Source organism: Ostrea edulis, chromosome 2 (genome assembly GCF_947568905.1).
Source record: "Ostrea edulis chromosome 2, xbOstEdul1.1, whole genome shotgun sequence".
NCBI classification, from domain to species: domain Eukaryota; kingdom Metazoa; phylum Mollusca; class Bivalvia; order Ostreida; family Ostreidae; genus Ostrea; species Ostrea edulis.
Genome location: NC_079165.1, coordinates 107,710,122 through 107,725,092, shown reverse-complemented (window position 1 = coordinate 107,725,092; position 14,971 = coordinate 107,710,122). Strand labels below are relative to the sequence as shown.

Sequence of the window (14,971 nt, the reverse complement as noted above, 5' to 3'; positions counted from 1 at the left end):
TTGGGAAAATCTTTTGCATTGATTTTTTTCTGCAGAACAGCTATTAGCTGCAATTTAAGAGACTAGTGTGCAAAGATACACAGGGTAGAATAGTTCTACCGTATTCATCCTATTGAGCGCCCAGGGAAGAATACTTCTACCATATTCATCCTTTTGAGTGCTCAAGGTAGAATATTTTTATTTTGTTCAAAATGAAATGCAAGCAGATCCTGAATATATATATATAGTATATGGTGGTCAAATGACACCATCAAATGTTCCATGATGATATTCTAATGTCAGTTAAGTTGTATCTGGTACTAGCGATGTGTTGAATGTTTTGGCCTATGGGCCTTTTGTTGATATTTACATTGATGTAATGTCATCACTGTAATAATTTGATTACATGAGAAACATGATAGTATAATCTGACTGCAGAAGAAGTAAATGACAAGTTAATCATTATAGCTGCAAAACTGTCATTCTGTGGGAGCTGAGACATTTCTTAATTTTATTGCTTACATTGAAATTTCAAGTTAACAGCCACATATACATTGTATGAGAAAGGCACTGTCAAGCCCTTGTCATAAGGAAAACTTCCATGAATCTTTATCTGATCACAAGTTTTTTATTGGTCATTCTAATTAATCACATAATTCAATCTATAAATTGCATTCAGCGGGTAATTGCCTAATTTGATTAACTAAGAATTGCTGTTATCATGATATGATCTACTGAATCCCAGCACATCTGTACATTGAAAATCCGAGTCAATGACAGAAACACTAGCTGTGACATCTGTAGTATAGACTTCACACCCTTGTAAAAGGTGAAGATAACGAACAGTGATCAATCTTATATCCTGATATATCTCAGTTAATAAGTTCCATATAACAATTTCTATTGATATTGTCATCATGAAGCATTTATCAGAAGATTGTTGTTCACAAAAAAGTATTTCATTCATTTACACTGTACATTTAATTTATAAAGAAAAATACCATAGAGGATTAAAATGATATCTGCACATGTTTACACAAGCATTCAGAACAAAAGCAAGATTATATTACGTATGTAACTTTAGTCTCAGAAGACAATGGTCTTGGTACATTGATAGATTTGTGTTAAAGCTGAATCAGGAATTGTGTTTAAGGCTGGTGTTGATCTTCCACTACAAGTCACTCTGTTTAACAATTACCCCCAGTCACCACATGTACATTATATGTAGGTCAGGAGCCAGTTACACCAAATTATAGAAACATTCCTAAAGTGTTTTTATAAGCATACATGTACTAAAATGATTACAGATCAAGTCATGTCACAATTTTAACTGCTAATCAACTACATTATTTGCATTTTGATGTGCTTTTTAATTTTTCATGCAGAAATTGCTTTAAGGCATGCAGAATCAATCCTGAGGGAGAGAATAAGTAAGTGTGACTCGGCCATGAAGGATCGTGCAGTGAATATATACATGTATCATCGTACTGAACACAGTAGAAATATCACATTCCTAACACTAATCAGTCAGAGAATTCATCTTCTACCATTTACCATTTTGTCTTTAGTTTATCATTGTATGCACCTGATGTGTACCAGTGTCACCTTGACCTTTGTAGAAGTGCCTTTCATTATTTTGTCGCTACTTGTATTTTGCTGTGTTTATGTATTATTCTATTGAATGTTTACTGTTAATAATTATTTGGAGGTACCAGAAGAATTTGAACGTAAATGGCAGAAATTTTTTAATTAATGAGAAAACGCTTCCAAATTACATGTTACTGCATTAACTAACATTAGTTTGGTATTAGAATTTTTTAAATCTACATGTAACAGTTCAGAGGTTTGGACCTCAGAAAATTCATTGGAACAGTAAGAGTTAACAGTGCATTTCATTATTTTGGACTGATTAAATTATCAGTATAACTGATGAGATATTACCTATGTAATGCACCACATGCTAGCTGTATTATGCAAGACACTGCTGGTACCTGGAGTTTTTTATTCATAATTCTTTCTGTTGTCCACCACAGGGAGTCTGGAAACCAAGATTCACCAAAAAAGGATATCCAAAGGTACGTCCTACACAATTCTTGCATTTGTTTTCCCTATGTAAACTTGCTTTGTTCAGGTCAGCTTAAATATTTCCTCTATATATTGAGAACCTTCAGATTGGGACATGCTACATGCTACTCAGTTTCTACTGTCACAGTTTTTATGAATGGATGCAAATTGTCTGCAGTGACATTTTCTCACTTAACATTGAACTATTAAGTCACTTCAAAAACATTGAGTACATTGGAGAACATGATTTATTTCTCTGCTGTACTGAGAGAGTACATGGATGGTGTTTTCCAATGTGCTCTGCATTTATAGAAAAGAGTAAAACTAGAAAAAGTCATGAGCATATATTTATATTGAAAATCTCATTTTCCTCTATGAACCAACCAATTTCAGCGCGCGACACAATCCGTTCACATTGACTATGAACAGATTATGAACTAGCTTAAAGCACGCGACTGAGAGAGCGTAATGGTTTGAAAAGAATAGAACATCTGTTACAAAGATCTCGCAAGTCACACCTTTGGATTAAGATTGTAAACTTACGTGGATTAATTATTATCCTAATATTGCGGTCTCCTACCTCCAAAATACAGTGCACCTTGCAATGTTGATAAAAGGCAGGGTGAGACGAAATGTGACGTCATGTCTGTGTGTTGACGTACGTCACAATAACTGCTGTGACAGAGGCTAGGAGTTCGTTTTATGCAACAAAATAGAAGCAATGTAAACAAACGGTGTTTTACTAAATGAATATAAATATAAGAAATGAACATCACTTTTGAGCTGTTCATGGTCAATATTCACAGATTCACAGGATTTGCCTCAAACCCAAATTCGTTCATACTGAACATGAACAGCTCAAAAGTGATGTTCATTTCTTAAATATGATGTCACATCTTAGACTCACTAGTGGCTGTGTATAAACTCAATCAAAAGAAAAGTGTGTATTGCATGTAACTGTGATAGTAAATTAGGAGACAATCTGAAACCATGAATTATGTTATATTTGGTCACTGTCTGTACATGATAGCCTCCCCTTAGCATTACTTATCTCTTCTTGTCTTTATCGATCATGGTTTTACAAACACAAAGTCAACTCTTTAGAGGGGAGGATATGGTAGAATGAGCACAAATTTCCCAATTGTTTGATTTCTACATTATATGATTTCCTGCGTGTAATTTTCAGAAGAGTGAAAAATCTTGTACACTTTGTCTGAGTTCTTTCACAGTAAAGCATAGTATATGCACCAAGCATTATTTAGATTTTGTCTATTAAGAGAAGGGGTGTTAATTATTTAGATTTTGTTTATGAAGAGAAGGGGTGTTAATTATTTAGATTTTGTCTATGAAGAGAAGGGGTGTTAATTATTTAGATTTTGTCTATGAAGAGAAGGGGTGTTAAGGCAGAGATTCTATTCATGATTTCAGATCCTCTACCGCAGCTTCAACATCTAAAATCCATGTAACCACAGAGTATGTAAATATGCCTAGAGAAGGTGTAACATTAGAGTATGTAAACAATATGCATGAATTTTAACTAAGCTTATCAGATCAAAGGGAATGGAAACCGTAAGTCGGTGTTGAAAACAATCTAATTGAAATTAGATCCTTTGATCTGCTCACAAATATCGCTACACAAGGTTAGTGATGTACATGAGCGGATCAAAAGATCTAATGTTAATTAGATTGGTGTTGAAAATTACACCCTATCCAACCTCCCATGTATTTCTCTAATGGGCAGAGATGAAATTTCATATGATAGCTTGGCAGTCAGGCTAATTTTAATAACCATTGTCTTAAAATCAGTGCTGAAGGGTTTTGATAAGGACTGGCACCTTTTAAGTGTAGCCAGCCCTGCGAGTGCTTAATTCATAATATCATCGAGTTACCATCCCTGCTGAAGTATGTTCTTGTGCAGACAAATAGAGGACAGTGTTTTCCTAAATTTGTTGTGCACCCTTTGAAAAGGAGGGGGCATTGATTGTTTTAAACATGTTTGTCGGTCTGTAGACAGTCTTGTTCAGTCAATATCTAAAGGACACTTTGCTTTATAGTTACCAAACGTGGTACAGTGGTTGTCCAAATGTCAAGAGTCAGTCTCTTTTGGACATTGGAAGATGTTGTCCACTCAATATCTCAAGAACTGATTGCTTAACAGATATCAAAGTTGTTGCATTGGTTCCTCCTAAGAAGTAGATATGTCGTGTTGATTTTGAGGTCAAAAAGTCAAGGGACAAGGATCAAACTGGACATTATGATATTGTCTGCTTTATATCCCGAGAACCCATTCCTTGACAGACATCAAACTTGGTACACTAGTTCCCCCTAAGAAGTAGATGTCCCTTGCTGATTTTGATGTTCAAAGTACAAGGGTCAAACTTGACATAGTAAGATACTGTCTGCTCAATATCTTGAAAACTTTTTGCTTGACAGACATCAAACTTATAGGTATGCTGGTCTATCAGAAGAAGTAAATGGGCCCTATTGGTTTTCAAGTTGCAAGGTTAAAGGTCATGGCTCAAGGTATTTGGAAATGTCTGCTAGTATCTTGATCGAGCTATCAAACTTAATGTTACAGTTGCCCCTGACCAGTAAATGACCCATATTTTCACTATCATTATAGACATTTTTGATGTATAGCTATATGTCACACAGCTGGGGACATATATTTCACCATGGTTCAGATTAGTCGACATATAGGTAATGCCCATTTAATGATTAGAGGTTCCTGTACTTTCTGAAAAGCTGTCCAGAATCCAGAGTGTTAATGACAGATAACATAGCAGAGCCCAAAAACTAAAGAGACGTACATAACTGGGTGATTTTTCACTTCTTTATGCATGTTTTGAACCTCAGTACCATGGTGTCATAACATACACTGTTACACATGGTAGTCTATAAATAGTATCAGGGAATGCCCCACAGGTTTATATATAGTCAGTAACTGTTTAAATTTACATTCATCGTGGGTTTCCTTTCCCTTTAACAAATGTTTAAAAGAACAAATCTCTATCTTATTTTCCACTGCTAACTTCATCTTCTCAGTAGATCTAACCTCACTAATGAATTTTACTTGTGTGTCAGCTGTGCTAAATACATTGTAACTTAGAGATAACCACAATGCATAGTACCCAATGTAAATAGCGACTACAAATATCACCTGATCAGAGTTTATCAGGTTATTGTTTGCTGGCAATTATAGTGCTTTGTTTTATGTTAAAAATATCAATTATTCATTCATTGATTTGAATCTCATCATCATTTTACAAGGGTATGCAGACTTGCATATAAGATTAAACAGATGATTCATATTCAATAGTTAGAGCATGTCATCAAACAGCTAGGTGATCGATTCATACCGGTATTCAATAGTTATATATGGCATGTGGTAGAAAAATTAAAAATAGAATAGTTCTGATAGAAATTTAGCATGTTACAATAAGATTGTGAAGTATGGGAATTCTAAGAGTGTATAGCTGTGACAATTAAGTAGTATGTTTTACATGTAACCAAAATTTAGAAAATATGAAAGGAATACAAAAAAGAAAATACCATGTACTGCTCAGAATACATGTATGTATACATACAATTCATTCACCAATAATTTCCACGACAACTTTTACAGTCTGTATATGCATGATATTACAAAAGAAACAAGACAACTTCTATCATTTTGGTACATGTATATCAATACAGTATGCCTTTTAATTTAAAAGCCATAGAATATTTCATTGATGTATTAGTAAAGGTAAAGTTATTTGTCGTCCTTTTTACAGTGAAATACACACCGAAATATTTAAATTATACATTGACATGCAACGATATAGCATTACAGAGCAGGGGAATCATATACATAGCAAAAAACCTACTGTCATTGAAATTTTTACAGCATGACATTTTTAATTTGAAAGTGCATTCCAATAATGCTTATAAGTGGTGTCATCTTTTATGCTATATTATTTCAGAATGAAATAGGGGGAAAAGAGAAACTAACTTGCCAATTAGTAACAGCCTCAAAAGGAGTCATCGTGAAATCAGATTTTGAAGAATTTCAAATTTAAAAAAAAAACTAAATTGACAGTGATCATGATCATGACATTCTTGTAGTACTTTAGTGACTGTGCTGTTCTGTTTCATGTTAGTGTAGATACTAGTTCTTCCTTCGTGACTCGGTGTAAACTACCTATCAGGTGATTTGATGACTAACAGCACACTGTATAGGAACTAGAATGAAGATCTGTTATTGAATTAGCTCTTTTTTCTCTGTTGCACATGATTGAATGCTGTGATTTTAAATAATGTTTTTGTGTTTTGTGTCTGTAGATCTGCCTTTTATTGAAAAATTGATTACCTCACCAGTCTCTCGAGTGACCTATTGCGATGCCTGCCCATCGTTGTGCAATGTCCATCATCCAAAACGCACCATTATCTGTTGAAACATTTGTTGATTCTTGCCAGTTTTCACCAAAATTATTTTGCAATATTTTTGGCGTAGCTCCTAGAGAGCAAAAATTATGAAATTGATATCCCCTTTAGTTAGGGGTTGTGGCCCAAGGGTGGGCTATATAGATCATATGATGAAATGCAGTAAATAATTGAAAGTCTTCTGTACTCCTGGCTATCTGGGAAACAAACTACATATTTCTAACGTATGGAGAGGGGTCCAGGGTACAGGGAGGGGTTACAAAATCATAAAGTGAAACTAGTTATCTAGATCTATGAAAATCTTTTTATTCCCAAATGTCCAGCACAAAAACTGTGAGTGTAGGGAGAATTAGCATGAAGTTGGATTTGTGAGTCCATAATCCCAAGGTTAATGGTTCATGCCCCAGAATTAGGGCTCCATGACTTATAATCTGAAAACTCATTACACTTTTACTTTATCTGCTCATACCTGCTCATGACTTGATAATGTGTCATTACTCTTCACTAAGGTCATTTAACCATGCAAGGTCAAGGTCTTTCTTTTAGAAAACAAAATTTAATTCAACCTTCAAGTTTAATATTCGTTTTTTTTTAATATTGTTATATAATGTACTGTGTATTGATATCTGCAATAAAATTGTCATTGTTTAAACTGAAAAAAAAGGAAGAATTGTTTGTCCCAAAGATTGTTAATGGTGGTACTCAGATGGTTAAAGATCGATTCACAATTGCACGGTACACAACACACAACCATGTCTAAGCTCTATGTTGTGAGATGCTCAGGTGACCGTTAAGGCCCATGGGTCTCTTTTGTTATAATTTTGTATGTGAATTTGCAGCATAATATGCATGATTGATGTTTGCTCTATGTGTAGATGTAGTACATGCAGTACATGTGAAAATTTCTCAAACTTTTACTTATATTGTCAAATTGTAAATTTTTGTAGTGCATTTCTTGTCACCATTAAACATCACCAGTTTGTGAAATCTGTCTTTCAGCTTTAACACTCAAGCATAAGAAATGCCCCCTTTTTTGATTTTATGCAATGCCATTTTTCCGTGCTTTAGATTTCCCAAGACATTCAATCAAGTGTGCTTTACTGATCAAATTTGTCCGTCGTCTGTCAATCTGTGTAGATTTTTATGTGCTGTTTACATTTTTGATTTTGCAGAACTTACTGGTCATTTTCATCCAAACTTATGACAAAGTATTTCATGTTAAGCAGAGTCAAGTATGGAAACTTTATGACAAAATATTTCATGTTAAGCAGAGTCAAGTATGGAAACTTTATGACAAAATATTTCATGTTAAGCAGAGTCAAGTATGGATCTAATTAGAGGATGCCTTTCAAAGGGCAAATAATTAAGAAACAAAGTTGGATGGACCACATTCCACTATAAAAGCCATGACTTTTGATTAAAACTTCCTTTTGTTGTTGAAAGCATGCCCCTTGTGGCCTGGACAAGGGGTCAAGCTAAGGGGTTCATAGATTTCCATAGGAATACATTAAAGAAATTTATTCTTAAGAATACATTTTTTATAATGTATTTTAATATTCAGGCATCCTTTGGTATGGTAACTTAATGTTTGTTCATTCCATTATCCATGGGGACATTAGGCAGGACCATAATAAAGTTTTTAATAGGTCTTCTCTTAACAAAGAACTAATGCTTATCAATTTTAAAATCTGTAAGCATCCTCATTTAGACAGATTCATGTGTGTTCACATCGGAGCTAGGACCACAAAACCCAATAGGATGTATTTAGATAATAACATTTGTAAAAAAAAAAAAAAAAATTATTAAAGATTTTCCTCTTGAGAGCTAGAAAGGCACAAATTATGAAATAAAAATGCATGCATACATTCTTTTGTAGTGTAGATTTGAACATATTCTATTGATTAAAGTTCATAAAACTAATGAGTTGCTCTTCATGTATTTGTTTAAAGATAGGCCCAAAGAGCTAGAAAGGGCCACAATGGGTTTTATAATTATTATTTTCTATTCAAAATCAAAACAATTTATGAAAATTTGAAATGTGCGACCTCCTGTAATGTAGACCCCTAAGGTCGACCCCCCCCCCCCCCCCCCCCCCCCCCCAAGGTCCAAGGTTTCAATGGAGACTTTAAGGTTTACATGAGAAATTAAGACTACTCCTCAGGTGAGCTAGGTAACAGATGGGCCTCATGTGTTGCCACTCTATGTCAAAATTTCTTATGAAACAAAATGTGTATCCACAATATGCATTACATGTACTACTGCCTTAGTTCTTGGCTAGAGAGAATGACTGGAGAAGGTTTGATGTCTGTACAAATGTATTTTACTTTATGATAAAATTTTAAATGTATTAAACTATTTCTCCAGTCATGATATGGATAGATTATATATATACGCGATTTTGTAGTTTGCCAGATAATGTTGTTATTTAGACAGAAACCAGTGTGCTAAGCTGGTTGTTGTTCTGTTATCGTAGGGGGAAAACTCCACGTCCGTTACCTGCTATAGGTAATGCCGAAAGTACACTAGAGAAAAAAGAAAAGGGAACCCCTTTGCCAGAAATCCCAAAATCTAACAAACTGCCCCCAGTACAAATGTCACCCGTACAAACTACTGAAGACCCTGGAAATGAGGAGGAAAGAGAAAAAAAGAGGAGGAAGAAGAAGAAGAAGAAGAGGGAGGAAGCAGAAAATGAAGAGGATGATAAGAGAGACAGTCAGAACTCAAGGGGTCAGACCAATGTGGCGATGGAGGAGGAGGAGTAGGCGGGGTTTATATTGACCGGTCTGTGCAGAAATAGAACTCCTAATATTACAATCATTGTGATAACTTCTGAACCTCTCCAGTGATATTTCAATTCAAATGACAAAAGATTATGATATACATGTCCATTTTCTGAATGTGCCATATAGGTGTCAATAGTTATGTTGTATTTTTTTTTAGGTTTTTGTTTTTTTTTTGTCTTGATAATAAGTAATTTATTTATTTTCTTTTGAATGATTGCTGCAAGACTAGGACATTTACTATTGTATGAATTACTTAAATTTACTCTGATATTCGTGATATTGTATGCCAGAATAGGAAAGTCTCTTTCTCAGTTTGTATGGCTTGATTCTAGTCTTCTGATCATATTCCTGGTCTAAAGCATTATACTTGCCTTTAATCTCACACCTTTTTTTCTTTTATTTATTGATTTTTTTTTATTGATTTATTATATTTCAATGTAATTGGTTTATTTTTTGTAAATCACTGTAGGTAACAGTATATTATTGGTAAGAAGCCTTGAGGTTAGAAGAAAATGTGTATGAATTTGTTATGAGACATAAAGACACAATTTTTCAGGACAAAATATAACATTTTTGATATTTTATAAATAGCATCAAGCCTTCTTGGAATTGCTGTCGTTTGTGTAAATAACCCGTCTATAGTCTGCTCATTTTGTAATCCGTACGTTTTGTATTATAGATAATTGAAATCATCTGTTAATCTATATATAGTCTGTCCATTTTATAATCCGTCCGGTTTTTTATAATAAATGATTGAAATCATCTGTTGTCAAATTGTTGAAACACGGATCGTCTGCTCTTAACACCGACAACTAAACAAGTTACAAGAGCTTATACAGTAACTGTACGCTATCGCATATTGAGGTCATATTACTGCATAATCTGTGTTCGTCATCTATTTATAAAAGAGAACTAAAGAAAATTGGATCCACCAACAAAGATGCAGTAATCATTAGAACGAGACATACGCGCGTGATCAGAAATAAAACGTCTGAATCAGATATGCTAACACAGTCGCTGTATGCATAACAAAGTTGCTGTGTGCATTCATGTTGAAACCACCTGCACTGATATGAGGTGGCGGCGTAACGTAGGTGGATTAAGCATTATAAGCCTATCTTGTTTCGCTCAATATATATATATATATATATATATATATACACACACACATTACATGGATGTTACATTTTCCTTTCCAGACTAAGAGAAAAATTGGCAATATATGATCAGCACTAGTATAGAATTATTAGAAAACTACAAATTATTAAGAATATACAGCTAGTGCATACAAGTATGTTTACATGTTTATGTGTTTTTGATTCATGTTACTTTCCAATAGACTATTGGTGTATATTAAATGTGAGCTGGCTCTGAGATTACCTGTAGATATAAATAACATGCATTCTACTTTCGTATTGACTGTTAATAGATTGAATGCGAGCTGGCTCTAAGATTACCTGTAGATATAAATAACATGCATTCTACTTTCATATTGACTGTTAGTATATTGAATGTGAGCTGGCTCTAAGATTAGCTGTAGATATAAATAACATGCATTCTGCTTTCGTATTGACTGTTAATATATTGGTGGGGTATGCAATGACTAAGATTATCCGTAATATGCATGAACAAATAACGTCAATAGCAATATCACTGTTGCTAGCCGATAATATTTAACTTCCTCTTTGGATTTTTAAAAACTATCGTACCCACAAAACGCTGTACATAGAAGCCGAACTTTGTGGTGTTCATGCCGAACCAAGACAGATTCTGTTTATAATCTTCCTGGTCGAGATAATAGTCTCGAGATCAATATTGCAAGATATGATTTGAAATGCCATAAATTCAACGTGTCACGATATTTTAATGACCACGGTTTACGCAGATGAATATGAGTGGAGTATGACATTTATTCAATGAATCTCGATGTACAAATTAAAAGAGCTACGTTTTCGAATTCGGTGTTGAATTGCTCTACTTTAAGATAGTCTAAAACCTTTTTTTTTTTTTTTTTTTTTTCCATCCGTAATTTAATCTACAGCCGTCACTGGTTCACATGGACAATAAATCAAATGCATGCTTTATACACTGTTAATGATGACATTTCATGACGACTCTCTATCACAACAGGATGACCCCTATCAAAATTTGATATCAAGAGGTCAAGGTCACCTGTTCACATGGTAACGAATTGTCTTGGGATGTCTCTAATATTGTGGTTCAGCAAAGGAGAGTTATCTTTTATTGTTTCCCGAATGAAATGCATGAGCAAATCAATATACCGCTGCATCATTCCTGACTGAGTAGATACACGTTTTATAGGTCACCTGCGTGTCGTGTGGTTATGTTAATCATATCGTGGACGTATGATTACATTCGGTCACTAGGATAAAAATAAAAAGAGGGAGGGGAGCAATCGATATTGGAAGATAAACTGTCGAGGACTTCAACCTGGTGATCTGAGAAAACACTTTGTCAATATGCAATCAGATGCAATTGAATCTTGTTTGATAAACAAAGTCCGTATTGATCATTATCGCCACGCCACTTGACAACAACTACACTGCATTTAGACATGTACACAATAGCACACATTTTATACGCATGTGGAGGTAAATAATAGCTTTAAATACCGTGGACGAATGTATACCACACCTTGTTGTTAAGGTACGATGTGTTCGTTACATGGAAATATAATCTTCTGTTGCTTATAAATAGATGCTTTCAAGAAGATTGAATGTCTTTTAGAACAATGTAAATTTATACATTTAAATCTCAATGTTTATTTGTGAATCGATGCTTGTGCTTGGTGCGCGATTGATATTTCAATGCATCTAGTATAAAAATCTATTCTGTTTAAATCACATTCTTTCAATGATAATTAATGCAGGAAGTTTAAAAATTCAAAATAGTCGGGGATTTTTCTACTTTCGTTTTAAATGCCGAACTTCGGGCGGTGGCTCGACGCTGTTGTCAATCTGACGAACTGCATAAACAGTGCAGGCAGTTACTGTTCCTGAATAATAATCAAAGTACTGACAGTACTAATTGTAAATCGTGTTTAATATTTACTTAGAATTGGTTTATTTAAACAGCTTTCTTGACAAAATATTTTTGCATAATTTTGACATATTTTGAGGTTATATGTTTTTCTTTTCTTTTTTGTTCTGAATTTCTGATACTTAATGTATACATATTTAAACTAATCCGGTCCTTAATATTCTCGAGAGGGACGTTAAACAATATACAATCAATCATATTTGAACTAAGATGTTTTATTCAAAATTGGTCTGGAATCCGTAATTAAGTCAATTTGGAAAAACAATCATGTTCCTAATCCTAGTCGAACCTGCTTCGTATCCTCCGTGTGGAGACAGGGTTCAGGATGCTTCAAAGAAGTTGTGGAGTCCTGATGGAAGATGAATTTCTGAAAATATATTGGGTCATATGAATATATAAAGAAGTGTTGCACATTTTTAGGCAAGAGAAAAACGAGGATTCTTTAAATATTTCTAAGGACGATAGGGATAGATATGGGATCATCCTCATGCAATGTAGATTCGGGTTTGTAGAACTGTAGACCCTCGTGTCAAGGAAACCATCTGGAAACATTTTTACATAAACTGTAAGAAAAAATTATTTAAAGTCTGATGAAGCGAATATATTTTTCTGTAGTTAAGATTTGAATGTTCAAAACGTGAACCCGAGACCTGCAGGATTGTCCCATAGAGATATAAACCATGGGGAAATATTTTCAGAATAAACAAAGAATTCAGGTATCCATAGGCAATATAGACCCAGATTCGTTTGAATTATTGTTCAGAGGGGAGGTAATGAACTCAAACTAGAGCTACCAGTCAAAAGTTTTACTCACGAAAATGTAAGAAAAGTATGCTGCTTTTCTAGAAAAGGCTTCTGAATTATTTTGTCAAAATGAAATGCAAGTATCCATCTGGGAAGACGAGATTGTTTACATGGCCACCAGTCAAAGTTTGTACACATGACTATGTAGGAATGTACATGTATCTAGATTTTCAAAATGGTATCCATGTTTATATCTGTTGTAATTATCTCAGTTTACGGTGATGTTTCCTCGTTTTATGTTCAAGAGGTCCGAAATTTATCTAAGTCCGTTACGAATCTTGGACTTGGAATATGTAGGGACTGTTCCTTCGCGAAGCCCTCGGCATTTAAAGTGAAAGCTGTGGGTCTTTCAGGTGAGACCTTAAGTACCGAGATCGCGTTCGTTGCAATAAAGAATCCCCACTGCCAAATGACCCAACGTAGGTTAACGGTGACGTCACTATATATGAGCGAAGGTGTAAAACTTCAAACAAACACCCCGTACACTAAGAATGTGTCTTTAATCAGGTTCTTGTCATTTAAATGTATTTTTATAGAACAACGAAGTGTTATTGTGAAACGGTTTGAACATACACATGACCCTCCGGTGTGTCGGTGACCTTGAAACGAGGTTATGTAGCCAAGGTAAAGGTTACACGACTCTGGGGCTTTGAAATGATGACCAGCCAATACAAGTATCCCATACTCTGCCGTGTTGTAAATGGCTAAAAGATCATCACGAACGTGGGTGTTGGAATATGTCGGAGTCTGCAGCACAAAATCAGAATGAGATCCTTAATTCGGCTAATATTTGGACATGTATGTTATGTAATTGTTGATGACGTGTTCGAATTCGTATGAAACAACTTTGAGACAAGAGGGATATAAATAGTCTGATTCTTTATTTCCGTGAGCCACAGGCTCATTGGATATATACATAAATACAAGTATACAAACAAACAAAATCGGCATTGTGGAGAGTGAGTAGACAACAATGTTACAACGATGTACAATTTAGATTAAACAAATGTTATCGCACCATATGAGTTTCGTAGCTTAGTTGCATACTGTAAAAAAAAAAAATCCAACATTAATCAGTTCTTAACTATTTTTACCAACTTCGCATCTGTGAGAAAACTTAAATGCATAATCATCTAAAGCAAGAAAGCCTTTATGAAAATTGTAAATTTCATGATACCCGGGGTATAGGTTCTGACTCCAGAGCGGTACTCAATTTTTTAGCTCACCTGAGCTGAAACCTCAAGTGAGCTTTTCTGATCACCTGTATTCCGGCGTCCGTCCGTCTGTCCGTCTGTAAACTTTTCACATTTTCAACTTCTTCTCAACAACCACTGGGCCAATTTCAACCAAAGTTGGCACAAAACATCCTTAGGTAAAGGGAATTCTAAATTGTTAAAATAAAGGGCCAGGCCACCTTCCAAGGGAAGATAATCAAGAAAAGGTAAAAATAGGGTAGGGTCATTAAAAAATCTTCTTCTCAAGAACCACTGGGCCAGAAAAGATGAAATTTATAGATAAGCTTTATTAGGTAGTGCAGATTCTAAATTGTTAAAATCATGGTCCCCGGGGGTCGGATGGGACCACAATAGGGGATCAAAGTTTTACATACAAATATATAGGAAAAATCTTCTCAAGAACCACTGAGCCAGAAAAGCTGAGATTTATATGAAAGCTTCCTTATATAATGCAGATTCTAAATTGTTAAAATCATGGCCCCGAGGGCTCGGATGGGGCCACAATAGGGGATCAAAGTTTTACCTACAAATATATAGGGAAAATCTTTAAAAATCTTCTTCTCAAGAACCACTGAGCCAGAAAAGCTGAGATCTATATGAAAGCTTCCTTATATAATGCAG

At 34.7% G+C, this 14,971-nt stretch overlaps 1 protein-coding gene across 10 annotated transcripts in view; it reads left to right on the top strand.

The window, feature by feature from the left end:
* Positions 1 to 10,013, top strand: part of LOC125678769 (uncharacterized) — a 167,369-nt gene extending 157,356 nt beyond the window's left edge. The window contains exons 9-12 of one of the 10 annotated variants that reach the window (XM_056156007.1): positions 1,365 to 1,409; positions 2,013 to 2,054; positions 3,472 to 3,516; positions 8,942 to 10,013. In XM_056156007.1, coding sequence (XP_056011982.1) covers positions 1,365 to 1,409; positions 2,013 to 2,054; positions 3,472 to 3,516; positions 8,942 to 9,230 — 421 coding nt within the window. In that variant the 3' untranslated portion in view covers positions 9,231 to 10,013. Of the gene's footprint in view, positions 1 to 1,364; positions 1,410 to 2,012; positions 2,055 to 3,471; positions 3,553 to 6,008 lie in introns of all 10 variants that reach the window. The other 9 variants (XM_056156014.1, XM_056156006.1, XM_056156013.1 and 6 more) reach the window with 9 other exon arrangements.
* Positions 10,014 to 14,971: the final 4,958 nt, after the last annotated feature.